General features: G+C 36.3%; 4 protein-coding genes and 1 non-coding gene across 9 annotated transcripts; 1 reads left to right on the top strand and 4 right to left on the bottom strand.

Moving 5' to 3' along the window:
• Window positions 1-174: 174 nt before the first annotated feature.
• On the bottom strand, window positions 175-4,644 carry LOC121262628 (bark storage protein A-like). Its single transcript, XM_041165185.1, has 5 exons — window positions 4,337-4,644; window positions 3,740-3,807; window positions 3,480-3,635; window positions 2,985-3,236; window positions 175-522 (listed from the first exon to the last, which is right to left on the bottom strand). The coding sequence occupies exons 1-5, from the start codon at window positions 4,557-4,559 to the stop codon at window positions 181-183; spliced, it is 1,041 nt and encodes a 346-aa protein (XP_041021119.1). The 5' UTR covers window positions 4,560-4,644; the 3' UTR covers window positions 175-180.
• Window positions 1,346-25,992, top strand: LOC121262623 (ER membrane protein complex subunit 1-like). The gene is made up of 14 exons (XM_041165176.1): window positions 1,346-1,379; window positions 1,549-1,552; window positions 18,912-19,030; window positions 19,547-19,674; window positions 19,855-19,917; window positions 20,503-20,624; window positions 20,904-21,019; window positions 21,115-21,922; window positions 22,198-22,926; window positions 23,589-23,810; window positions 23,887-23,982; window positions 24,074-24,268; window positions 24,431-24,544; window positions 25,509-25,992. Exons 3-14 carry the CDS (start codon window positions 18,921-18,923, stop codon window positions 25,767-25,769), a joined length of 2,964 nt encoding a protein of 987 aa, XP_041021110.1. The 5' UTR covers window positions 1,346-1,379; window positions 1,549-1,552; window positions 18,912-18,920; the 3' UTR covers window positions 25,770-25,992.
• LOC121262627 (5'-methylthioadenosine/S-adenosylhomocysteine nucleosidase-like) lies at window positions 6,293-17,316 on the bottom strand. Of its 5 annotated transcripts, XM_041165183.1 has the most exons (7): window positions 17,296-17,316; window positions 10,714-10,718; window positions 8,522-8,796; window positions 8,322-8,389; window positions 7,984-8,139; window positions 6,985-7,236; window positions 6,293-6,699 (listed from the first exon to the last, which is right to left on the bottom strand). In XM_041165183.1, exons 3-7 carry the CDS (start codon window positions 8,760-8,762, stop codon window positions 6,364-6,366), a joined length of 1,053 nt encoding a protein of 350 aa, XP_041021117.1. In that variant the 5' UTR covers window positions 8,763-8,796; window positions 10,714-10,718; window positions 17,296-17,316; the 3' UTR covers window positions 6,293-6,363. The 5 variants fall into 5 exon arrangements, with proteins under 5 accessions (XP_041021117.1, XP_041021115.1, XP_041021114.1 ...); XM_041165181.1 differs by lacking the exon at window positions 10,714-10,718 and having other exon boundaries at window positions 8,522-8,809; window positions 17,299-17,313; XM_041165180.1 differs by lacking the exon at window positions 10,714-10,718 and having other exon boundaries at window positions 8,522-8,812; window positions 17,298-17,312.
• On the bottom strand, window positions 10,844-16,508 carry LOC121262626 (tocopherol cyclase, chloroplastic). The gene is made up of 10 exons (XM_041165178.1): window positions 16,067-16,508; window positions 15,534-15,778; window positions 14,750-14,829; window positions 14,196-14,272; window positions 13,749-13,918; window positions 12,803-12,900; window positions 12,206-12,313; window positions 11,709-11,825; window positions 11,286-11,435; window positions 10,844-11,167 (listed from the first exon to the last, which is right to left on the bottom strand). The coding sequence occupies exons 1-10, from the start codon at window positions 16,381-16,383 to the stop codon at window positions 10,991-10,993; spliced, it is 1,539 nt and encodes a 512-aa protein (XP_041021112.1). The 5' UTR covers window positions 16,384-16,508; the 3' UTR covers window positions 10,844-10,990.
• Window positions 16,919-17,000, bottom strand: TRNAS-CGA. The gene has a single exon. It is a non-coding gene; the product is annotated as a tRNA-Ser (tRNA).
• Window positions 25,993-26,446: the final 454 nt, after the last annotated feature.

Below are 26,446 nucleotides of genomic sequence, written 5' to 3'. Positions count from 1 at the left end.
TTTGAAAAACAATATATATAGATGGAGCAGGTGGTTGAGTTGCTGGCCTCATTTGATTGGGCAAAGCCCCCACTGGCCAAGACTAATAATAATGGACGGCACATTTGTTCAATAATAATAATAATAATAACAACATCAACGAGATGGGTAGGATGGTTTTATTTAATTAGTTTGGTACATTTAAGCTGATAATAGCTTGATAAATTCCACAACAACCTTAGCTGAATTACTTGCGGCGAGCGAGGTGAAGGTGTTGGCCTCATTGGACTGGGCCAAGCCCCCACCGGCCAAGTCCGAGAGAGCCCTAATAGCAATGAAAGGCACCTTTTGCTGAAGACATATGAGTGCCACAGACGCGCTTTCCATGTCCACTGGACTTACTTTGAATTTGTTGTATACGAAGCTCCGATAAGCAGCATTGTCCAGAAAAATGCTGGCACTCGTTCCTCTTTTCACAGTTGTCACTTTCGGTATCTCCGACAAACATGTTGTCGAGTTGATGCATCCTTCTAGTTTTAGAACCTGAAAAATACATACATATATATCTCCTTATACTTAAAAGAGGCTATAACGACGTGAACAGTAATTACTGTTCATGAACAGTAATCGTGAACAGTGGTGAACACAGCAAAACCACGGCAAAATCTCTATATCTCCGTGTCCCTCTTTGCATCCTCAAAGCAAATTCACAGCAAAATCACTACAAAATCATAGCAAAATCATCACAAAAATACTACAAAATAAAAAAAATACCACAAAATCACCACAAAAATATCACAAAATAAAAAAATCACCACACAAATCACGGTGGTGGAGGGGAAACTGGCCGTGTGTGAAAGGGAGAGATGCCATGAGAGAGTGAAGGAGCATAGGTGATAGATCGGGGCCATGGATGGTTGGGATGGGTCAGTGGTGGCCTGAGGATGCCGGAGAGGGTGGTCACACGCCGTGGGTGGCGGCGTACGGTGGTGGAGGTGGCCTAAGGGGAAGTGGGCGACCATGAGGGAAGGTGAGCATGCATGGTGGCTCGGCTGGACGCGGGGATGGCTACGAAAGGTGGTCAGTGGTCAAAGGAGGTCCCGGTGGTGGTGCGGTGGCCAGAGGAGATGGAGCTCCGCCGTGGGTGTGGAGAACCCATGGGGATGGTCTTGAAGCTGTGCGAAACCCATAAATAGGTTTCGTGCGTGCTTGGGACAGAGGGGGAGAGGGAGCTTCCCATAGCTTGGGTTCCATGGGAAGGGTTCACCAGTGAGAGGGAAGGTTGTTGGTGGCGGTAGTGGCGCCAGAGGACGGCGCATGGCGGCACAGTAGCATCAAGCCCGTTTGGGCTATGCGTTGTCGAGGGAGAGAGGAAGAGAGAGCGTGCGAGAGAGAGACTGGTGTGGGGAGGCTCGCCGGAGTGAGGCGGAGCTGGTGGTGTCGGCGGTGAGGTCTTGCGACGCACGACGGCGCCGACTAAGCAGTTCGGCTACGGTAGAGGCTGCGTACGACGTACGCTGGAGAGAGGGAAGAGAGAGAGAGGGCTGGGGAAAAGTGAGGGAGAAAGAGAGGGGTCTGGATATTTATCCAATCCCTTCATCTTGGGATCCTCAAAACGATCTAACGGTATGGGATTAAACACTTATTTGAAAATACATAAACATTAACTTAATTAAAAGCACTTAGAAAAATTAAGGTAGAATATTATTTAAACTAACTTTAGTTTATAAAATAATATTCTTCATCATCAATAAATGATGAAGTCTTATTTCATATATTTAAAAGAATAAAATTATTTAATTAATTAAAGCTTTCAACATAATTTAAATCTCATAATATTTTAAATAACTGAAATGATTTCCAACAATTATAATATTTTTGGTGCTATTCAAGAATATTATAATTGTCATATTTAAATTCAAACTTAATTCAATAGTACTGGAATTACTCTTTATAAATATTTTCAGTACATTTAAAACACTGGACGTGCCTTAGAAGTCACATAATATCTTTTGAAACAAGTCATCGTGGTTCGGCACGCATGACGAGGCTCGCAGTCGCTAAATGGAAGGGGCAGACAATTCACATAATCTCTACCCTCAGGATTTACTTACATCATAAAGAAGGAACGTACGTAAGAAAGAAGGAGCAGAGTATTACATTCTTCCCACCTTAAATAAATTTCGTCTTCAAAATTTACTTAAGGTTCTAGGGATTTGCTTAGTACTCTAAAAAAACACTTTAAAAAACATTTCTTTAATCACTAGGTAAAAAAAAAAAAAAAAAAGAAGTTGAGAGAGGGAAGACGTGGCTGAGTGGAATAAGAGAGAGGGAGAAAGAGAAAGCGAGACGAAAAGGAAACTTTTTAGGATTTAAATCTAACCCTTCATCATAACTCTCCAAATTTGATCCAATGGTAAAAATTTAAATACTGATTTAAATTAATTTAAAATAGATAATTAACATATAAATATCATATCATAAATAAATTATCAAATTTAATTTATAAAATACTAATCTTTCATCATTAAATAAAAGATGAAATTTTGCTAAATATTTTTAAAAAAATATAAATATATAAATAATTAGAGTTTTAACATAATTTAAATATGATAATATTCTTAATTAACTAAAGAGAACTGCTACAGCTAACGAAAAAGTAGTCCGAAAATATGTCATAAATATGTATTTCACTTTTTTATTTTTCTTTTCTTTTTTTTCATGTATTTTTTTAATTATCATAAACATTTTTTAAAAAAATTAAAAATTCACAACATCATTAAAAAACACTTCCTTAATCACTAGGTAAAAAAAAAAAAAAATTGGCAAACGTCCCTTGGACGTTAGCTACTGCTAGTATATATAAATACATGTATACTTATATCTTGACTATGGTGGTCAAAATTAAAAAGGCTAATAATTCACCACTTGTATTATTTAAATAGCTAGAAATAACATTAATGAAGGGAATTAATTAAAATAAAAGGGATGGGTGACCAACTTGCCTCAAGCTTTTTGGAGATATTGAAGTAGTGGGGATCAACGGCGACCCAAAAGGTATGCTGCCTCTCCTCAGGAGTCCCATCAATGGGGTAAACTTCCTCAGCTTCGAACCAAATGTTGTTCAGGAGGTTGTCATATGAGGCAACATGAGTGGCATTTACAGTATAATTTGCAAACTTCATGTACGCAATTTTCTTTGGGTAGTCTCCATCTGACTCGAGGGGTAGTTCATCGTTAGGCCCTTGCCCGTACCTCTGCACCATATATACGGGCACATTGTTACCAACTCCTTAACGACAAACTTCGATTATATATCTACTTCTTTATTTCCAATAAAGCTTTTGTGAGGGCATAAATGACCCCTTTCATGGGGGAATCGAGTCCCATGTTAGAAAAGAAGTTTAAGTAGAAGAGAGATAAACATACAAAAAATTTAAGAGAATTTTCGTTAAATGATTGCCAAAATATGAATATGACATGTTGAGTAATTTTAGTACCTGCCAACTCCAAAGACCGGTATGCGACCAATACCGAGGAATGGTTACATCACCTATGTTGAGGGATGGGTTCGCATTTCCAGCAATGCCACAATGCACGACTCCCTCTATCTTGAAAAGGCTCAACAAAAGCTGTGTGGTTATCCCCGCATTTATCTAGATAGGCAAAGATCCCACAAAAACGAGGACATTATAGATTTGTCGAAAGAAAATCGGTGAAGAGCTAAAGCAAATTAAAAAGAAATTCAAACGGACAATACCACGCCAAGTCCTGTCATGGTTAATATGACTTTCTTTTCGCCAATCGTTCCAAACCGAAATCTCCTACCTTCGAACATACAGAAGGAATGAAAGATCTAGTGAGCGTAGTAAGTGCCCACTAAAGAAATTTGCAAGCCTAACTCATCTCATTAAACCGGTTCTATAAGAGAATTGTTCATTTCTTATAAACATGTCTAAGACTTTGTCCACAAGCAATATGAGATTATTTCTTAACAGTACCCTCCCTCACATGCAGGCCAGTATTTTTTTTTTTTTTTTGTCATTGTCACGGAGTAAATTATAGTGTGGAGCTTCCATTCGTCCTGTGGCAGACTCTGATACTATGAAGAAATTTATAGGTCTTACTTATATCATAAAACCAATTCTACAATAGAGGATTATTCATTTCTTATAAGCATGTCTAAAACTTTATCTACAGACAATGTGAGATTATTTATCAACACACACCCCTATATAAAACAGAAATAATCAGGAGAGAGACATCTTGCAGCTTGTAATGATCAATATTTAAAGTTATTTCACAATGTTCATATATATATATATATATATATATATATATATATATATATACTTACCATCAAAATCTAATGTTAAATTACTGGACGTGAAGCTTGGCGATTGAAGAAGAGGATTCATTTCGAATAGGTTTGGAATCACCAGCCCCAAGTAAGGTCCATTCCTGTTGGCGTTATAGATCTTTCTCCATGTCCTTGCTGATAATGCCCCATTTGTTTCTTGCGCGTTGAGCACCACGACAGCTAAAAAAATTACGCTACAAATTTTCAAATTAGCTGCCATATATTCAAAAAACACACCACACCATACACACACACACACACAGAAGAGAGAGAGAGAAAGAGAGAGAAGAGGGGGGGGGGGGGGGGGGGGGGGGGGGGGGGGGAGCAGCAAGGGTTATGAACTTATGGTGATTTGAAGGCCAAGGTTGGAGATTAGCATTTTATATAGAAAACATGAAACATGTTAATAATGTTTAATTAAAGAAGTACACATGAACTCTCATGGGAACAAACATTATTAATATAAACACGAGGAAAACGACAGGAGTAGTTACATTTGACGGCACGTTTCTTTAAGTAATTAAATAATTGCACGTTCACCAACATGTACAACACGCTCCCAAAGAAAAGAAAAACAAAAAGAAAAAAAAAAAAAAACAAACCGATTATATATGGCGATCCATACATGTTATGATACACTCGATATGTATGTAGATACAATGGATATCGTAAACCTGTTTTGGAGATCACTATTTCTTAACTGTTGCGGATTGATGATCAAACTTTATTTGTTTGAATCTTATTGCACGTTTTGGGTGTTCTTAATCTTTCTTCTCTGACTGCATGAATAATTCAATTTTTTTTTAAATATAATGTTTAAGATTTACACATCTTAAAACATTTATGCATATAAAACACATATACATATATACACACATGCTAGCGCTCCATATATATATATATATATATATATACATACACATACACATACATATACACACGCTAGCGCTCCATGTATGTATGTATGTATGTATGTATGTAAATAGTCCATATATACCGACATGATCCTAAGATCATGAGGATAAGCGCGAATCAAATACTAGGTTTAAAATGAAACTGTACCAATTGAGATCTGTCAACGATATTTCAAATTGATAACGTGCAAATAAATTAGAATGTAATGTCATAGGATGCTGTGGACCTGATCTTAAATGGGGCATAATGTGGGTAAGATGCACGTGGTCTGAGACAAAGTACTGGCTATGAAATAACTTTCATTCAGCTCAGCAATGCGTTAGCCCATTATAAAAAGGAAGATTCTATATATATCATATTACTATTTTATTTTCATCTCACTTTATAAGATGTGATCTATTTATCATTATTGAATGATATTTTATTAGACAATTATTTATCATTCAATAATAATAAATGTGTTATGCCTTACATAGTGAAATGAGACTCATTTCACAACCATTCTGCTCAGTGCCTTAGCCCATTATAAAAAGCTCATAATAATGTAAGTACGACATATACCTCTAATTATTAAAGTTCTAATAATGCAAAAATCATCATAGATGGGGTTGATGGTCGTGTGATACCTCGATGATCTCGTTTGTTTTCAGGAAATTTTTCAACTCATCTCATCTAATTTCATCTAATTATTGCAACTTTTTCAAATTCTCATATAAAATAAAATAAACAATTCAATTTTTTCAAAACTCAAAATAAAAATAATATTAAAAAATATATTCTAATAATATTTTATTCAACTTTTAACTTTTTTTTCAACTCATCTTATCTCATCTGTGAAAATAAACGAGGCCAGTCGAGGATCCACTAACACAAAACACAACATATATAGATGGGGCAGTTGGTTGAGTTGGCACATTTAAAGTGATATTAATAGCTGGATAAATTCTACAACAAGATTCACTGAGTTTATTTGAGAGAGGTGAAGGTACCGGCCTCATTTGATTGGGTCTAATAATAATGGAAGGCACATTTTGTTCAAAAAAAAAAGAGAGAAAGAAAGAAAAATACAAGATCAACGAGATGAGGCAGGTGGTCTGGTACATTTAAGGTTACAACAGTTTGATAAATTCCACAACTACCTTCACTGAATTATTTGCGGCAAGAGAGGTAAAAGTGCTGGCCTCATTTGACTGGGCAGAGCCCCCACCGGCCAAGTCTGAGAGAGCCCTAATTATAATGAAAGGCACCTTTTGTTCAAGACATATGAGTGCCACGGACGCACTTTCCATGTCCACCGGACTTACTTTGAATTTGTTGTATATGAAGCTCCGGTATGCAGCATTGTCCAGATATATGCTGGCACTTGTTCCTCTTTTCACTGTCGTTACTTTCGGTGTCTCCGACAAACATGTTGTTGAGTTAATGCAACCTTCTAGTTTCAGAACCTGAACGTACAAAATATGCATACATGTGTTACATGAATAAGATTATCAAGTCAATGAGTGTGTGTGTGTGTGTATATATATATATATATATGCATGCAATTAATTGAAAGATTAAAATCAAGCATCCGAATTCTAAAATTAAATGATTAAATTTATCTTTTTTTTTTTATATATCAATTTAAGCTTTTAACGGGTGAAAATTAAAAGAGACAAGAAAGAGAAATCAAAAAAAGAAATTAAATTAAATTATAATTGATCATCGATGATAATGAGGAACGTCCTTGCCTCAAGCTTTTTGGAGATATTGAAGTAGTGGGAATCAACGGCGACCCAAAAGGCATGCTGCCTCTCCTCAGGAGTCCCATCAACGGGGAATACTTCCTCGGGTTGATACCAAATATTGTTCAAGAGGTTGTCGTGTGAGCTACCATGTGTGACATTTACGGTGTAGTTTGCAAATTTTAAGTACCCATATTTCCTTGTGTAGTCTCCATTTGATTCCAGGGCTAGCTCATCTTCAGGCCCTTGCCCGTACCTCTGCGTACCACATGATATGGGCACAATGTCAGCTAGTAACTCATAAACAACAGAATTTGAGTTTATATATATAGAACTTTGTTACTTATTATTCTCACACACCATACACTATTTTTTTTATTCTCCTTAAGTTTATAGAATTCTTCTACTCATCATTCATATACCATACATTTGATAAGAGAAAAAAATAAAAAAAAAATATGGTGTGTAATATATAGGTATGATGTATAGAATTTTTCATATATATATATTGACATTTTATTTTTTTCTAAGTAAATTTTTTGTGAGGAGACGCGTGCATGCATATGTCAAATAGGAGTATTACAGCCACAAAAGGATTACATAAATTAATCTTATAAATTGATGTGATTTTACATAATCCGTAAAATCTGCTTTATAATATAAATAATTTTACATGAATATGACAAGCCACATCAATTTTTGAGGTTACTTTTATGTACATAATCACTTTGTGGTGGCTTGAGTATTTCTCTTTGCCAAATGTTGAATCAAGATTCTCTATATATAGTTATTCTTCAATGCATGCCGCCTACAAGAAAACAATCTTTTCCAGCGTAAAAAATCTCTGAAAATAAGCTATTATATTGTCGGATTTGATCTTTCTCAACTATTTTTACCGTACCGAATGTTTGTCGCAATTGATTACCCAACTATATCGCCGGATAGGTACCGCTGGATCATGGCCAAAATAATATGAGTGACTCGAGGAGTAATATTAGTACGTACCTGCCAACTCCAAAGACCGGCATGCGACCAATACTGAGGAATGGTCACATCTCCGATATTGAGGGACGGGTTCGCATTTCCAGCTATGCCGTAATGCACTACTCCCTCTATCTTGAAAAGGCTCAACAAAAGCTGTGTAGTTATCCCTGCATTTATCTAGATCATCGGCAAATTAAGATCCATCCATCCCCGACGCCAAGCATGCAAAAAGCAAAATAAAAATAAAAATGATGAGAACATTTTATAGATTCGTCGAAAGAAAATGAGTCATGATGATCAGGAGCTAATTAAAGGAAATAATTATTAGAAACTCAAAAAATTAGGATCGATAAATATACCATGCCAAGTCCTGTCATGACCAAGATCACTTTCTTCTCGCCAACAGTTCCAAACCGAAATCTCCTGCCTAATTAATATGAACTCACAAAGTCAAGAAAGAAAAAAGAGATCAGTGAGAATATATATATATAGAAATTAGTATCTTGCTTGTATAAGTATTTAATAATGAGGAAATTAATTAAGTTATATATATACTTACCATCAAACTCTATTGTTAAATTAGTAGACGTGAAGCTTGAAGATTGAAGCAGAGGATTCATTTCAAATAGGTTTGGAATCACCAACCCCAAATAAGGTCCATTTCTGTTAGCCTTATAAATATCGCTCCATGTCCTTGCTGATAATGCACCATTTGTTTCTTCTGCATTAAGCAGAATGAAAGCAAAAAGCATTACGCTAAAAATCTTCAAAGCTGCCATATTTTCTTTAAAACACACCATGCACACGCTAGCAGAGATCAGAGTGAGAGAAAGAGACAGAGAGAGAGGGGGTAGCAATGGGTTATAGAGATTTGAAGAGTTATGTCCGAGACCTGCAGAATTTATAGAAAATAATTACATGCATCCATGGTAATGTGGAAAATCGTTTGGAATGACATAGATGGCATGAATCATTGAATATGCATGACATGCACATGCAGATCATGATCATGAACTGTATAAAGGCTACGAGGACCTTGTATTATTATTGGAGCATGGCCCACCCAAAAAAAAACTGCATTAGAGTGTTAATGCACAACGTGTCACCACCAAAGATCAGTCTCACATAAACAAATCATTTTCCCAATTGTGCATGACAGCTGGCTCTCTTAACCTCCAACCATTGTCAAATCAATCATATTCCTGTAATCACAGTTACCATTTATTGACAACAGTATATAATATTGTATTATCTGTAAAGTTACTCACTGAGAGGAATAATAAATTGCAAGGTCAACAGAAATGGACCTTCTTTGGACCGGTTGGTGATTCCAACTACTGGTTGATTAACCATGAATCCTGATCTTCTTCAATCTCCTAGCTTCACGTGTGGTACTTATAATAATTAATTCAACAGCACATTCATGATTTTGATGGTAATTAGTACGGACATGGTTAAATAAATTTGCCTCATTTAATATTCATGCATAAAACCTTGACGAGATTACCCGGAGTGGTAGCTCTAGAGTCTAGATCATTCATATATTTGGAAGCCTATATATATATATATATATATATATATATATATATATATATCCATCATATATCTATTATTAAAAATTATATCTGAAAGTCAACGAAAAATTTATGAAGGTTTCGTTCACATTTTAGAATGATACGTTGGCGGAAGATGTGCCTAGGATCTATATATAATATTGTCAGAATAATTATTGTAATATTTCAGGTCATAATTATTATTAAATAATTAATTGTACTATTACGTGTTTTCATGATACGATTTGATATGTAGATACAACTCTATGCCAGCTTATACACATCTATACCCGAAATCTATTTTTTTTATAAAAAAACATATTATTTCTTAAAAATAAAATTAGGCAAACGTGTTTTTGCACGTTGCTCCTATACTAGTATATATATGTATGTGTAAATGGTCCATATATAAGGACATGGTCCTAAGATTAGGACAATTGCGAATCAAATTCTAGGCTTGAAATGAAACTGCACCAATTGAGATCTGTCAATGATCTTGCAAATTGATCGCGTGCAAAGAAATTAGAATGTAATGTCGGCAAGATGATGTGAACCTGATCTCAAATATACGTACGTAAAAGGATGCCCCTGGCCATAACGTTGCCATGCATGACCCGTCATCTTCAACACATCGGTCCACAATTATTGAAGTTTTGTCGTCATTGAAATCTCAAATCCACATGTAATATAGATGTGGATTTGTGATTCGCATTGATACAAATGCGTACTTGTCATGCATGATCTAAATCAGACTTTTTAATTTTCTAGCTAAAGAGTGGCCTTTCCTAGTTCTTAATTTCCAGTACTAGCTAGTACTACTTCATTTTCTATATACACACACCCCCCTCCTGTAATTCAAAAGAAATGCATTTTATACCCAAAACAGATCACTAATTGAAAATCGATCCCTGGCCTCCAGTACATCAACGGGAACTCCGATCCGATATAGGAGCTGACGATCCGGCACAGTATTGGTCTATATGTGTATATCGTTGATCTTATGGAACAACTTAAATTTGAACAAAAGCTTAAGGGATCTAGAACTCGGCTTTATAACATGAAACATATAGTAGTGGTCTATATGTTATGCTACGACTTGATATGTATGTTGATAAAATGGATATCTCAGACTTTCTTTGTTTGAATCTTATTACACGTTTTTTGGGTGTTCTTTTCATCTTTCCTTCAATCTTTTTTCTCTGACTGGATGGCCTGCACGATATCATTTGTGTTCCCCTTTTACAAGTCTAGCCAATCGGATCAGATGCCAATTGTGTGGTTCATAAATATGGAGTGCGATGGTGGGCTTCTAGGCTTTGCACATTGGCTTACAATCAAGTCCACAGCTCTATCATTACTTGAAACTTTTCTCCCCTCAACATCAAAATATGGTCAAATCTGTCGGCTAAATCATCTTCCTCTTGTAGTTAAAGAAATGCATCTTTTCCCCAAAACAGAGCATTTAGCAGTTAGTGCTAAAGACCAGGCGGTTTAAAGAAAGGAACATAATTGAAGATCCCCTCCACATCAACTGGAACCCCAATAACTTGACTAAGGAGCTCCGGTGTAGAGGTCTCACCCTTCCATGCGTTGAACCATGGTCCCCCTCCAACTTCAACTGCCGCCATGTTACTTGTAACATTCAATATGATCTGTAAATTAAAGAGGGCAGAAGTGTTAAAACTCATTCAAAATGTTCCCCAATTAACAAATTAGGCCAACAAAAACAGGAGGAGGAAATAAGGTTTAACGATTTTTCATTAAACACACCTTCCCCTTACTGCCATCGTATCTCTTTTCCCAAAGTTGTAATCTTAGGACACCAAAACAAGAATCTTTACAAGCTGGAGCAAGCCCAGCTTCTGCTGTTGGAGCACGCAGTGTAGTACCAGGGTCTGTTGTTGTTGCCTCCAATTCAACCTGCTCAGATGATACAATCTATTATTGATCACTTCTGTGATAGCCCCGATATCATTTTCAGCTACAGGAGTGTTGGGCCTCAAACCTGACCCACCCCATGAAGCTAGATAATGACACACCTGACTGACGCCATAAAGCTAGAAAATGACCCAGCGCAAATAGAAAACAGGTCCCAAATCATAGGGACTTCACAGGTAGATGTGGGAACTGAGATGTGACAATAGAACGCCGATGGCCTGAGAATAGATTATCAATTAAGAGATATAGAATTACCTTATGTGTCCGATTCTCTGCAGCCATGTACCAGTTACCCCAAGGGGCAATTTCCCAGTTAACAACGCCATTCCATGGCACAAATTCATAGAAAATTCCATTATAGTGGACTCCAACCTGCACCAGTCAGTATTGTGAAATTTCAATGTAAGGAGAGGAGAGTTTTTACTTGTTTGAGACAAAGCACTTGACCGGATCCTGTGTTTCAGTGAAAAGACAATATCAAGGCATGTGTTCGTAGTTGGAGTGAATTCAAGGATAAAGAAACAACTAAAATAAAGGTTCACCAAAGTAGACTCATATAGCATTCTGGCATACAGAAAGGACCACAACCAAACTTCTTTCTCGTTTCTCTCTCCTTCAGTATCCTTGGACCTCCGTATGACATCATTTATTATTTTCAAGAAAATTTCTTTGTCATCCATAAAAACATTGAAGTGAATATAAGAGAAAACACAGCAACTTTGAAAGAGGAATTGAATTCCTAAACTAAGTACCAATGCAGCATTTTCAAAATTCTCTGTCAGTCCAGGTAGTTGCCTCAACCCACCACCTGCAGTGAGAGCAACGTCTCCAGTAGCACCTTCAAATACATTACACTGAACCTGCAGTAAGATATCAACCAATAAGGTGCCATAGGGAGCAGCACAGAATCAATGATACCAGTGTAAGTACTCCAAAGGAAGAATAAGCTTGCGTAATCTGAAACTACTATTCAATGAATATCTCATAAAGAAGCTCCGCTAAAGAACTATGCACGATCTAACCTTACTTCAGTCCAATGATCAGGAAACTATAAAGTGTTGCTTGCTAGATACTGAACAGTTGAAGAAGCTCTACATACTCCAAATTTGGTGCTAATAAAATAGCCACAATCTCGAAATGTCCATGCAAGAGCATAATAGGAGCCTATGAGCTAACCTCTGTGTTAAGATGTAGTATGGATAAATATTCTACACTATCCGTTCCCTTTCTTTCAAGTAAATTTACATTATGAGAAAAATGGCTAAAGCTCACAAATGCAAGAAATAATGAACATATCAAGACTTTAACTTTTACCATGGCAATGTTCCTATAAAAGGTTAAACAATTACCCAAAACCATTTTCTTGGGAATGCTCCACCCCAATTCTTTTCGGAATACGAAGGGGCATTTTGAAATTCAAACCTTTCACCATCCCACTCTATCCAACCTGAAATTCAAATCTAAAATCTGAGGCCGAGTCCCAAATAACATATGCAGATTTCTATAAAGCAATTTAGATTTGAAGCAAATAGAATCTGGGTAAAAGGCACATGATTGTAGCAAAATAAAATTTGATATCACAGAAAGGATAGAGTCAGCTAAAGCTAGACATCAGTTCCAATGGTTTAACTGTTGTCAGCCTGTCCTTCTTGAATATAGGACTTCAAAGATATTGAAGCTATAATGTTAGTTTGCAGCATAACAAAATTCATTTCAGAAAAATTTAACAAAGCTGCCCAGGGATCCAAATTGTGCTCCTTTTGTCCAGCAGGCTCTTCGGTTTATCAGCATCTATGTATTTCCCTTCTGGATTCAATACTTACAAAAAAAAATTTCTCAAGTCATTTCCATTGTTTTATTTACGTGATAACTACATTTCTCAATACTTCTCATAAGATTTAAAATTTTCAGCTTTCTGTTATATTTGGTATGGCTACTAATATTGGCAGTTGAAGGTGTGGTATGGCTACTAATATAAAGCCATGTACTGGAAAAGATATGCAGTCGGTCTCTTAGATTATCAGAAAAATAAAATATAATTTCTGATTAGTTAATCAGTAAGTATGCACTCATAGTCTAAGCAGATGGGTATTAAATAGTATTTAGTTTATAGGCAAGAAGTACACTAGTAGGCGTAACCAAGCATTGCAACGAAGTAGTAAACTAAAATCAGTAGTTCAAACATCAAAATGCGTACAAAAAAAAAAATCAGACCTAACAACAAGCCATAGCAAAAGCATAAATGCAAATTATAAAGCCAGATAATAATTGTCAATGGGTGGAAGAAGCTAACACCTGTTGACAGTCCGCCTGCCATGCATATTTGCCAATGGGGTTCAAAAACAGGAAATGCTGCAAGCCAGCCTGCTGTGGACTTCTGTTTGGACCCAACATTACCCCAGCCATATATAGGGCGGGTACTGTACTCCCAACGAGCAGTCTTCACAGTATCCACATAATTTGACCTGTTGTTGAAAAGCCAAGCCACTTCAGACTATGACTAAATAGCCAATGTTTGGAGACTTTGTCGTTACTTTTTTACAGTGATAAAGTTTCAGGTTTGAGGTGTTATTTTACGTTTCAACCCATAATTTTGACTCAAAAACTCACAAAATGGTACGTTGGAGAAAAGAAAAGTTTTATTCACTTCCAGGTCCAAAAAAGGAAGCCTATTATACCATCTGAATTTCAGACACAGCATATTCATCATATATTACAATACGTGACATGAAAAGGTGTTACCTGCCATCATCACAAATGAAACCTTGATGCCAAAGTGGGCTGACTTGGAAACCTTCTAACACTCTTTTATTGAATTCCTGTGTGACATGAGTCAGGTTAAGCACAAAAATTGTCTGTTACTAGATATCGATACCTCATGCACATGATAATAACAGATAATACAATCCCCCTGCTGGTCAATTTACAAGTTACAATAGTAAAGATCTCAACTTCTTGAACACGAGAAAATGGCCATAAAAAATAAATACTAAGTAAAAGAAATCGCCCGCAGTCAAATGCTTTGAGAGCCAACTATGCATATATAATTCAAGTCCAAGAAATAAAAGGACTGCTTTAAAAAATGCCATGAGAAAACAATCCACTATCACGTATGGAAATTTAATTGGGCAGGCCCACAAAATTTAATTGGGGAAATCAATAATGATGATAACTACGGGGCATTGATTATAGCCGGAAGCTATTACAACCATTAAAAATCTCTTATGGGCTGCATATATTAATTTGTAGAAACTAGACATATATACACAAACAATAATCCAAAGTTGGAGATCAACCTGAGGAGGGACCTCCTTGTATGGAGGCTTTGATTCTTTTTCGCCAACAAAAGTATTCCCTAGTATTAGTTCATGTCTGCCTATGAATTGAAAATTGTTAGTCATAGTCAACACACGATAGAATAGAATGTGATCTAACATCTTCCTTTTGCCAACATGGAAAGGCTTAACACTATTCTATGCAGTTTCAAAACGGTAAAATAAAGGTAAAAACAAGACAATAACGTATACATGTATCAAATTGTGTTAAGGTACATGTAAGACACTTAATAGAGGGTGAACATTAAAGTAAACTCAACCAGTTTTTCTAAATTTCACAACACAGTATAGTTCTCTCAAACGCCTATAACAGACTGAATTGCTCACCCATCAAAGATACTGATGTTAAGGGACAATAATATATGTGAATTAAATTTTTTTAACAAAAACATAAAAATATGTCCAAGTCATTTCCAAATATCAGGAAAAATGCAAAAAGCCTTTATCAAATTGCTTGCAAACCTACTATCTTGCTTATGCATGATAATATGAACTGAGAAGAAAAGCACTTTCAGGCAACTTTTTTTATTTTATTTTTAAATCTTGTTCGGAACAGAGTAAAAAAGTAAGTTTATCATTTTCCTTTCTTGATTTGAAAGAGCAATCAACACAAAGGGACGACAAACGGCTGCAACGGCCTAGAATGACTGAGACAGGATAAAACTTAACGTGATTACTTTGATGCTGTGATGTTCTTTTCTAAGATAAGGCAAATCGTTCAATGGCATTCAGCAGAAAATCTTACTTCCCCAAAAGTACTGAGATTCTTCTGAGTATTGGCAAATATACTTGTCATTTGCGCCCAGAATTTGAGCCCCAACTCCGGTAAATCTGGGTCCACGCTGTGCCACTTCCAATGCTGTTAGTTTTTTTGGAAAAGCAGGGTTCTCCACAGAATACATAAAACAGAAACTCTGCCTCCGTTCAGGGATTGAGACCTTGAAGTACCAACCCTCAAAAAATTTCCTAGTACTTCCATCAAAATGGTACCTGATTCAATTAGTGGGTGAATAATTAACAGGTACAAGGCAGACGAACCATTATTAATTAACTTGAAAAGACCAGCTGCTATTAATGATATTGCATTAGAGAACCATAAACACAACAACCATGAAAACGAGTATAAAGTCAAGATCTTTTCAAGTCCTTCATTTCCCCCACGGCCAAGCCAAGGTTAAATGAAGTACAAATTCGTAGGAAAACAAAATCCAAAAGCAATTTATTCCGTGCAGATGAAATCAAAATTCCAATGAACTCAATTCGATACAATCGAATTACCCGCTGTGAGGAGCTCGAAGCTCCCGATTCGGAGGCGTCGGCACGTAGACGGGACTGACAGAGCCGGAACTCTCTTTCTGTATATCTCCTTGAACAGTCGAAGAAGACTCGTAAGATAGGCCCCTCGACATTGAATTTGAAGCAAGCACGCACTGACTTTTCCGGAACCCTGGCTTAGCAGAGCTCCCTTGGGTCCCTAACGAGCTGAGTTTTGAAGACTGAGAAAACTTGACACTCGATTTAAGGATTATCGATGGAATCCCCGAGTTCGGAGTGAAAAGGTGAGATTCATAGAAGAAATTCGCCTTTGTTTCCATTGCAAATTAGCTCGAATTTGATCGAATAAAATGAGAAGTGAAAGGGGGAAGACTATCAGCGAGTACGACTTCGTATACACACTGTTGAGAGCGTGGCAGCCTTCAAACAACAGGTGGAGGAGACGTGGCGAGCAAACTAGGAAAACGACATACCCCAAGAAGAAACCCAAAAGGTATCTTTACCGAAGACAACATGTCACATTTACAGACGTTATATTCGTTTTGCTAAAAAATCAGCCATACCAATAGGCTATAACGGCAGTCTCAGGCCATTTTGCGGCGCTAGTTTTGTGACATTATTAATGTATTCAGGGGATATCCATTCCTTTCCTGAATATCATCAACCATGATTCTAGTTTGGATAATTTCTTTGGAAATATTAAAATAAATTTCGTGTAAATTTTCTGTTGATATTATCAGGTTCATGTCATTGATCGTAACCCATTTGTCTCAAATTTTTATAGATTTTTATAGCTTTTGGACGACACAAACATAAGGGGAAAAAAGAAGAAGAAGATAAGTAGAATAAGAAAAACGTCGACAGCAGGATTCGAACCTGCGCAGGCAAAGCCCAACAGATTTCGAGTCTGTCTCCTTAACCACTCGGACATATCGACGTTTTGTAAGATGACGTTTCAAATAAGATTCTGAACTTCGAGAGAGGGATCAGCTCATACATAGAATAACTCCTACAATTGTGCAAAGATCATCCTTTTCACCCCTTTCAAAATGAAGGGAAGTAACACAATCTGTCTGCAGAATGTCCACAATCACATCAAGTGGAAACAGTATCAGGCATCCATTTAAGATTGGCACTCCAAACATGAATTAGCCAAGGCCAAGAATCAAGATTACCACCGGAAAGAGGATTTATGGTTCTTGACGATCTTTCCTACAATCCAGACAATCGACATGAGAGAGAGAGAGAGAAGGATAGGTATTCCACTATTCCTAAAACAACCCGACAGAACAGAACATATCTGCTGAGAGGCAATTAACACCATTAGCTAACAATCGTCGTTTTCTGTTTTATATAGTATGGCAAAATCATTTTTCATGTTAATGAAAAATAATCCATTCCACAACCTATTGCTGGTAAGCAAGAGATAAATTCTAGTAGATGCTCTTGGAAAGGTAGCACTCCGTAGTAGGAGGCACTTTAAGCAGCTTTACATGTGATACCGTGCATTAGTCATCAGTACTGAGAAATCTGAAAGACGGGGAATAAAATATGGCCCTCATAGACTTATGGGTTGTTTGATACTTTCCAGAAGCAATGGTTGTATCTTCATTCAGAAAAATTATCTTTGTTAGTTGTTTTTTTTTTTTTTTTAAAAAAAAAGGTTGTATCTTTGTTAGAAAAATTTGAAATTATATAACGTTTTTTTACAACACACTTAATAATATCAAACGTTATGAGATTTACATGTTACATCTCCTAAAATGACTATTTTTTCAGAAAAATAATTAAAAAAAAAAAAAACTCAAACCTCTTTTGACGAGAATCTATAACAAATGTAAGTTTTTGGTTAAGTTTGGATAATGAGTTAAAACGAGATGAGTTAAGATGAAAGTTAAATAAAATATTATTAAAATATTATTTTTTAATATTACTATTATTTTGAGATTTGAAAAAATTGAATTGTTTATTACATTTTATGTAGGAATTTATAAAAATTATAATGATGAGATGCACTCTTAATCCAAGCCTTAATATGCTTAATGGGGTAATTAATCAAGATTTCAAAACTCCACAAGAGTCAAGCCAATATAGTTCATTTGGACAAAAGTCACAAAATCAAGTAGTTGTTTAAGGCTACGTTTGGATAATGAAGTGATTTTAAATGATTTGTGAATAGTAATAAAAAAATAGTGAAAAAGTAATAATAAAATATTAAAAAATAATAAATAATAGTGAAAATTAGTTGAAAAGTAATGATAAAATATTAAATAATAGTAAAGTCACTCCACTACACAAACACAACCTAGATTAAGTTTGGATAGTGAGTTAAAATAAGACGAGTTAAGATGAAATATGAAAGTTGAATAAAATATTGTTAAGAAATTAATTTTTTAATATTATTATTATTTTGAGATTAAAAAGTTTTGAATTTTTTATTATATTTTATGTAAAAATTATAATGATGAGATGGATTAAAAGTATTCTTCAATTCAAACTAAAACCTAGTCGCTTGTAAATTTTTTACTTTTTATTTTTATTTCTGAAGTATTTTGGAAACATTGATCATAACGCCTAAAAAGGCCTTCTATATGATTTTTAAAATTATTTTAGAAGAATTTTTTTATAACTTACAATTAAATAAAAATAAGATTTTAAAAGAGCTTATGAAATATGAGGCTCATGAGTTTTTTTTTCCTTGGACTTTGAATACGATTGGCCGATTAGGTGGCCCAAACACTGTCTAGCTCTACTTTAAAAATTAAAAGGAAAAGAAAAAGAAGAAGCCGGCCAAGCTCCCTTCAGATCTGTCTCTTTTTCTTGACTCCAACGGATCAGAAAGTGAGAGAGAGACGCCATGAGCGTAGGCATGGAAATTAGGGTTTTTCTTCTTCTTCTTCTATTTTTGGTTTCATCCGTGGAGCATGGCTTTTCGCTTTACGAAGATCAAGTCGGCCTCATGGACTGGTAAATTTCCATACTCACGTACAATTCCGCTCTCTTTGGTTACTTAATACTGTGAGGCTGTGAGCTCCTTGGGAAGGTCTTCTCTCACAACCCCCTTTTTTTAAATAAAGCAAAGTTATTTCATTGTATTGTTTTCCTCAAATTTTGTTGACCCACTTAAATGATAATTTTGATTCCATTCTGTTTGTGCTCGAAACTTACAACTTAAACCAGTCATCTTACTTTGTAATGTTAATTGATCTTTGAGATCAATTTTTGTTTATCTGTAGACTTTTCAGAGAACAATCGGAGCCTTGATTCCATTTAGCTTATTTATCGGTTATGTCTCCAATTCGTAGTCAAGTTTATATGTTATTGGGACTTCGAATATTGGGCCAAACTTCAATCCTAATCTATTATAAAATATCCCAAGCTTCCTTGCTTATCTATCTTCGTGTGGTTCTGAAGGCTTTCCTCCATTCGGATTAAAAAGTGGGTCCTATAAGTTTTTCTGGTCTAAATAATTGCAAATTACAGGCACCAGCGGTATATAGGGAAAGTAAAGCACGCAGTTTTCCACACTCAAAAGACCGGGAGAAAACGTGTTGTGGTGTCTACTGAAGAAAATGTTGTTGCCTCGCTTGATCTCCGGCACGGAGAGATTTGTAAGTGGAACTTTAGTATCGGAGCTTGTGCTATTTTGGCTTTCACAGCTCTAATTATCATACAATGAATTTGCCTTGAAAATGATGATATAGGATCACTTTCTTTCTTTTTTTCATTATAGTTTTTCAATGACTTTTGGGGGAATTGTGGAATATTAATTTATGGTTGGTTTTGTGCAGTTTGGAGACATGTTCTTGGGACCAATGATGCGGTGGATGCCCTTGACATTGCACTGGGAAAATGTAACAATGATCAATTTATAATTGCTCCTTTCTTTATCTTTCCAGATAAATGCCCATTTCACTCTTTTCTTTAAACTATATGACCAAGTAATTGCAATATAAAAATTGTAACTTGATCGTCAACAAATTTCACATTATAATGCTGTGAGACTTTCTTTTTATGTTCTTCAGTAATTTCTTAACCCATGTTTCTTTGAATAACACGCACTATCTATATTAATTATCCTCTCCATCAATTGATAAACCTAACTACTTTGTTTGTTGTGTTCTCCTGTATCTGCTTCCCTCAAAGAAACATATAGTAAATTGCAGACATGGTAAATATTGGCTGCTCATCAGCATCAGTTTCTTCTCTCAGTTACACGTGGCTTTTTAATTGCTTTCCTTTACTTGTGTATATTAGTGGATTTAATTGTGATTTTTTATTATGTAAGTAATTGGATGGTGAATCTTAAAATAAGATTGGTGGCTTTATTGTGCTTGGAGTGGTTCTCTTTTTTTTATCACTTCATAAATGATATTCCTCCTCCTTTGGACTTACCTACAGGATACTTGATCAATGGATGTTCTATTTAACTTTTTCAGATGTTATTACCCTTTCCTCCGAGGGAAGTATTTTAAGAGCATGGAACCTTCCTGATGGGCAGATGGTGTGGGAATCCTTTCTTCAGGGCTCAAATCCCTCGAAATCATTATTGTCTGTGCCGGTTAGTCAATACAATAATGATTATTTTGAGTCTTTGTATCAAACTTAAACTTATATTTGACTCAATCACCCTTATCCTGTCATTATCTTTGTGATCTTCAATGCATTCTTCATAGCAATCTTCTTGGTTACAAATTCATATACTGCACTGGAATTTTTTTTTCCTTTTTCTCTCTCTCTCTTTCTCTCTCTTTTTTTTTTGGGGGGGGGGGTTTCTGGTATACAATGCTGATACAAATTTGATCGTGTATATATTGATAATTAAGGTAGTATTGTGCAGATAAATTTGAAAGTCGACAAGGACAATGTGATTCTTGTTTTCAGTAAAGGGTTTCTGCATGCTGTTTCTAGCATTGATGGAGAGGTTCTATGGGACAAGGATTTTTCAGCTGAAAGGTTTGAAATATTGTAGTTTGATGTATCGAATGTTGTTATTTCTTTTCCCAATATCACCAATTGATTGATGTTAGATTGGTTAAATATGTTTGCAGCATAGAGGTTCAACAGATTATTCAGCCTCCTGAAAGCTACGTAATCTATGCTGTAGGTTTCGTTGGTTCCTCCCAGTTTGATGTTTTTCAGATTAATGCCAAAAGTGGAGAGTTGCTGAAGCACAAGAGTGCAGCCTTTCCCGATGGCTTTTATGGGGAAGTATTATTAGTTTCAAGTGACATGCTTGTGTCGTTGGATGCCACTAGGTCAAACTTAGTAACAATTAGCTTTCGGAAAGAAGAAATCAGCTTTAGGAAGACACATATTTCATATCTTGTTGGGGAGTCTTTTGGGATCCCTGTCATATTACCTTCAAAGCTCTCAGGAATACTTGCTGTAAAATTCAATACACATTTAGTATTCATAAGAGTGAAAGGTGAAGGAAAATTGGAGGTTGTGGACAAAATTGCCAATGCAGCAGCTGTTAGTGACGCTCTATCATTTTCAGAAGGTCAACAAGCTTTTGCACTAGTTGAACATGTAGATGGTAAGATTCTCCTCACAGTGAAGCTTAGTCATGATTGGAACAGTGATTTTCTCAAGGAGCGCATAGCAATGGACCATCAATGGGGGCTAGTGCAAAAGGTTTTCATAAACACGTATATCCGCACGGACAGGTCTCATGGGTTTAGAGCCTTGATTGTGATGGAAGATCATTCACTGTTGTTACTGCAACAAGGTGAGATTGTCTGGTCAAGGGAGGAAGGCCTAGCCTCAATTATAGATGTAACAACATCAGAACTACCCGTGGAAAAGAAAGGTGTATCAGTTGCAAAAGTGGAGCAGAACCTCTTTGAGTGGCTGAAGGTATGAATCTTCTCTAAACTCCGAAAAATACATTTAAGAAAGTGAATCAAACGTAAAAAACATAATATTGTTGGTATTCCATGACTAAATTTGTAGTCTATTTTTTTCTGGATTGAATGGATGCATCTTTTCATCTGCAAATAAATTTTCCCCTTGTTGCTTTACTCTTTTGTAGTTTTGCACCTAGGATTTGGAATGAAAATGTTGATATTATTTGCCCTTGACTGCCAGCCTTCTGAAGATCTATTATTGATATGATGTTTCTATTATTGAAGGGGCACGTCCTGAAGCTTAAGGGGACTTTAATGCTTGCAAGCCCTGAGGATATAGCAGTTATACAAGATATGAGATTAAAAAGTTTTGAGAAGAGCAAAATGACCCGAGACCACAATGGTTTTCGGAAACTGTTAATTGTCCTTACTAGAGCTGGTAAACTTTATGCCTTGCACACTGGAGATGGCCGGGTCATCTGGTCTCTCTTGCTTCCCTCTCTACGTAAATCAGGATCATGCAAGCATCCAACTGGCCTTAGTGTTTATCAGTGGCAGGTGCCTCATCACCATGCTATGGATGAGAATCCATCTGTCCTTGTTGCTGGTCGGTGTGGACCACATTGGGATGCACCGAGCGTTCTTTCTTTTGTTGATACTTACACTGGAAAGGAGCTTAACGCATTGGGTCTCACTCACTCTGTTGCACAAGTTTTTCCACTGCCATTTACTGATTCAACTGAACAGCGTCTCCATCTTCTGATAGATGCTGACCGGTGTGCACATTTATACCCAAGAACTTCCGAGGCTATTGGTATTTTCCAACGTGAGTTTTCAAACATTTACTGGTACTCAGTTGAGGCTGATAATGGCATTATAAGAGGGCATGCCTTGAGGAGCAATTGCATTGGCATAGTGGATGAATACTGCTTCAACTCCTGGGACTTATGGTCAATTGTATTTCCATCTGAGTCAGAAAAGATCATTGCAACTGCTACGAGAAAATTGAATGAGGTACTCTTTTCTGACTTTTTTTCCCGATAAAGTTCTTGTTGATGGCTTTCAGTTCTTTTTCTGTCTTTTATGGTCATTGTTACTTCACAATGAGCTTGTTAGTACATGATTTGCACTTTGTTAATGGTGTTTGATGAATCTATTTTGTTCGTTATCTAGATATGTAGAATGCTTCTTAATTCAACAAATAACCTTCAAGTTTGCAAAGAATCTTAATTTGAGTGATTATCTTATGAAATTCAAATTTGTCTTACCATTGTTTTTTCTGTGAATAATCTACTACTATCTGAATTCTCTTATGCCTAATTCATTGTTACTTCTGAACTCCTACCATTCGTCTGTCATTCTGAGACACTATTGGAGTCCCATTGAACATATAAATAACTGTTGTGCATACACTCTCAATAGTGAGAAGCCTGACATGACTTGAAGTGATTCGTATCCTTATGTTTTCAGCATCAAATAGTAGGAATGTAATCAAAGAGTACTTTAAAAACACTGTGATCAGTAGATCCCACTCTATAACCAATCAGATGAGCTATGGCTTCAGCCCCCACCCCCTCTCCCCAACTTTGAAGTTCCTTTTGTAGGTTTTTGTGAGAATTTACCGTTGCTTTTTTGCTTTAAATATTGTTAACTTGTTTTTAATATTCATTCTCTAGGTGGTTCATACTCAAGCAAAGGTTATTGCTGACCAGGATGTGATGTATAAGTATATATCCAAAAATTTACTTTTTGTGGCAACTATTGCACCAAAATCCAGTGGTGAATTTGGAAAGGCCACCCCGGAGGAGTCATGGTTGGTTGTATACCTGATCGATACTGTAACTGGTCGTATATTGCATCGGATGACTCATCATGGTTCACAGGGTCCTGTTCATGCAGTAAGTTCTTCACTGTACTTAGCCATTTTTTAGTTTATGTGGAATGCGTTCCTTCATGTATTTATGCATTTTGTAGGTTCTTAGTGAGAACTGGGTTGTCTACCACTACTTCAATCTTAGAGCACACAGATATGAGATGTCAGTCATTGAGATCTATGATCTGTCTCGGGCGGTATGCATGTAAACTTGAATCCTGAATTTAGTGTCCTATGAGTTTTCATTTCTAAACGGCTATATATTTTTTATTTGGACATGATTCACAGGAAAACAAGGATGTCTGGAAGCTTCTTTTTGGAAAGCATAATCTTACTTCACCAATTTCTTTGTATTCTCGACCAGAGGTGATGACAAAATCACAGTCTTATTTTTTCACCCAATCTGTGAAAGCACTTGCAGTGACATCAACGGCAAAGGGTATAACTTCAAAGCAACTTCTTATTGGTACAATTGGTGATCAGGTCAGTTCAAATCTTTGAACATCCTCAGTTCTTTCTCTGTTCTTATCTGTGAGATTTTGATTTGTTTGTTTTTATTTTCTGGGTGGCCAAGAGAGGAAGAGACATGTTTGAGATGGAGCTTATTTCTTTTTGTTTGTGTACTGAATATTGTTCCTCTTGCAGGTTTTGGCTCTTGATAAGCGTTATTTAGATCCTCGTCGATCTGTCAACCCTACACAAGCTGAGAAAGAAGAAGGCATTATACCTCTATCAGATTCCTTGCCCATCATTCCTCAGGTGTTGGCCATATATCAACGTCTTATCCTTACTACTGTTGTTGCTGTTGCTGTTATATAAATATCGTTATTGCCATTATTGCTGCTGTGACTTTCTGAACCTGGCCATATAAAAAGGGTAGAATTACGTTGGGCTTGGGTCGATTATTCCCCAACTTGAACCTGGCTCTATTTACAGGCCAGCCTAAAACTGCTTGTTGGCTTGTTGGCTTGTTACTGTATAGAATGTTATTGATAAAAGTTAAGATTACTGATTGGATTGGTTGAGAGGCAACTACTAGAGATTTCTTTTATACTAATTTGTCGAGTAAAGACACTAATTGATTCATTTATTTTCAGTAATTTCAAGGGTATAGTTCAGATCACAGTTCATTGGTTCAGTAATTAGAAGATAGCACAATTTGACCATCCATTCTTGCTAGGCAGATGCTTTGTTAAGTTTCCGGATTCTAGCTATATGGGGTTGTGAATACAACCTCCAAATGTATAATTGGTGCCAGACAATATAGATCCAGGTTAGGGGAAATGGTAAATGCATCTGGCTCGAGAGTTGGAAAGATACAATTGAAGTTATTAAACGTTGCTAGATAGCAATGACCCTCTTTAAAAATTCAGTGATGTTTAGACTATCTTGGCCTCATGATAAGGTGCATTGCACTTCAAAATAGTTAAATTCATTAATTGGACAGCCAGCATGCTCCTTTTGTGTTTTAGGGATCCATGCTTGCTGGCCTTTCTGGAGGTTGTATGGCTCCATATCAAAAGCTAGACAATGGGGTTCTTTATTTATTTTTGTCACAGACCGGCTTGCATCAAGAATGATCTTGTCAATTTGAACTAGTTCAATCTTTGGGAAACCCTTGATAGCATATATTTTGTGCTCTATGAGGTTTAACTACATGCTTCTTTTTTTAGAGTTCTTTGGTAAAAACCTACTCATACTGATATCATCATTGTTTGTGCAGTCCTATGTGACGCATGCTCTTAAAGTGGAAGGTCTGCGAGGCATTGTTACCATACCTACCAAGTTGGAGTCCACTACTCTTGCCTTTGCACATGGAGTGGATCTCTTTCTGACTAGAATTGCACCCTCAAGGACGTACGATTCACTCACTGAAGATTTCAGCTATGCATTGCTTCTCTTAACAATTGTTGCCCTCATCGCGGCAATCTTTGTGACATGGGTTTTGTCGGAGAAGAAAGAACTACAAGAGAAATGGAGGTGATTTGGCCTCTAGTCTGGCCTTTTTCCCAGCTTTTTTTTCGGTTAAGCTACTTTTAGTTTTACATTAGGTCAGGAGGTCACCTCCTCCTCGAAAGGCATTTTTGGTTGCAGGATTCCACCATATGATCTTTTTCCTTCTTTTTGGATGGATCGTCCAAATTTAGTGCCCTTCCTTGTTGTAAATCTAGTAATGCAAGAGAATAATTACGTTGTTTTTGTGGCAAGTTACAGAATCTTCCAATTTAGACGTTTAATAAAAGGAAAAATCTGGTTGTAAGCAAATTTGCGCACCAATACGCACACCAATATTAAGGTGGAAATGTAGACTTTAATGAAACGGTGTGAATTTGAAAATGAACATTTAACAAAAGGGAAAACTTGGAGACTAGCCGGTCTGGAGACAAGCCATAACCAACCCTCCAATCTCATTTCGCCACGTTAGCATGGTATGTGATTAACTCCCAAACTTTTCCCCTCATTCCGATCATCAGGTTTTGGTGTTTTGGTTTCGGTGCATCAGGTTTTTGTGAATGAAGAAGGATGAGATTAGAATCGGTTGGGGTTGTGAATTGGAAGAGTTGGTCCAATTAGTGATCGGTTAATTGATTTTTTTTTTTTTTTTTTTTTCTGGGTGGGTTCTCTTTATTTTGTTGTCTTTAAAGAAGCCTACGGTGGAAT

This window comes from Juglans microcarpa x Juglans regia, chromosome 4S (assembly GCF_004785595.1).
Source record: "Juglans microcarpa x Juglans regia isolate MS1-56 chromosome 4S, Jm3101_v1.0, whole genome shotgun sequence".
NCBI lineage: Eukaryota > Viridiplantae > Streptophyta > Magnoliopsida > Fagales > Juglandaceae > Juglans > Juglans microcarpa x Juglans regia.
Note: the sequence above shows the minus strand (reverse complement) of the source record. Positions and strands in the feature narration are given on the sequence as shown.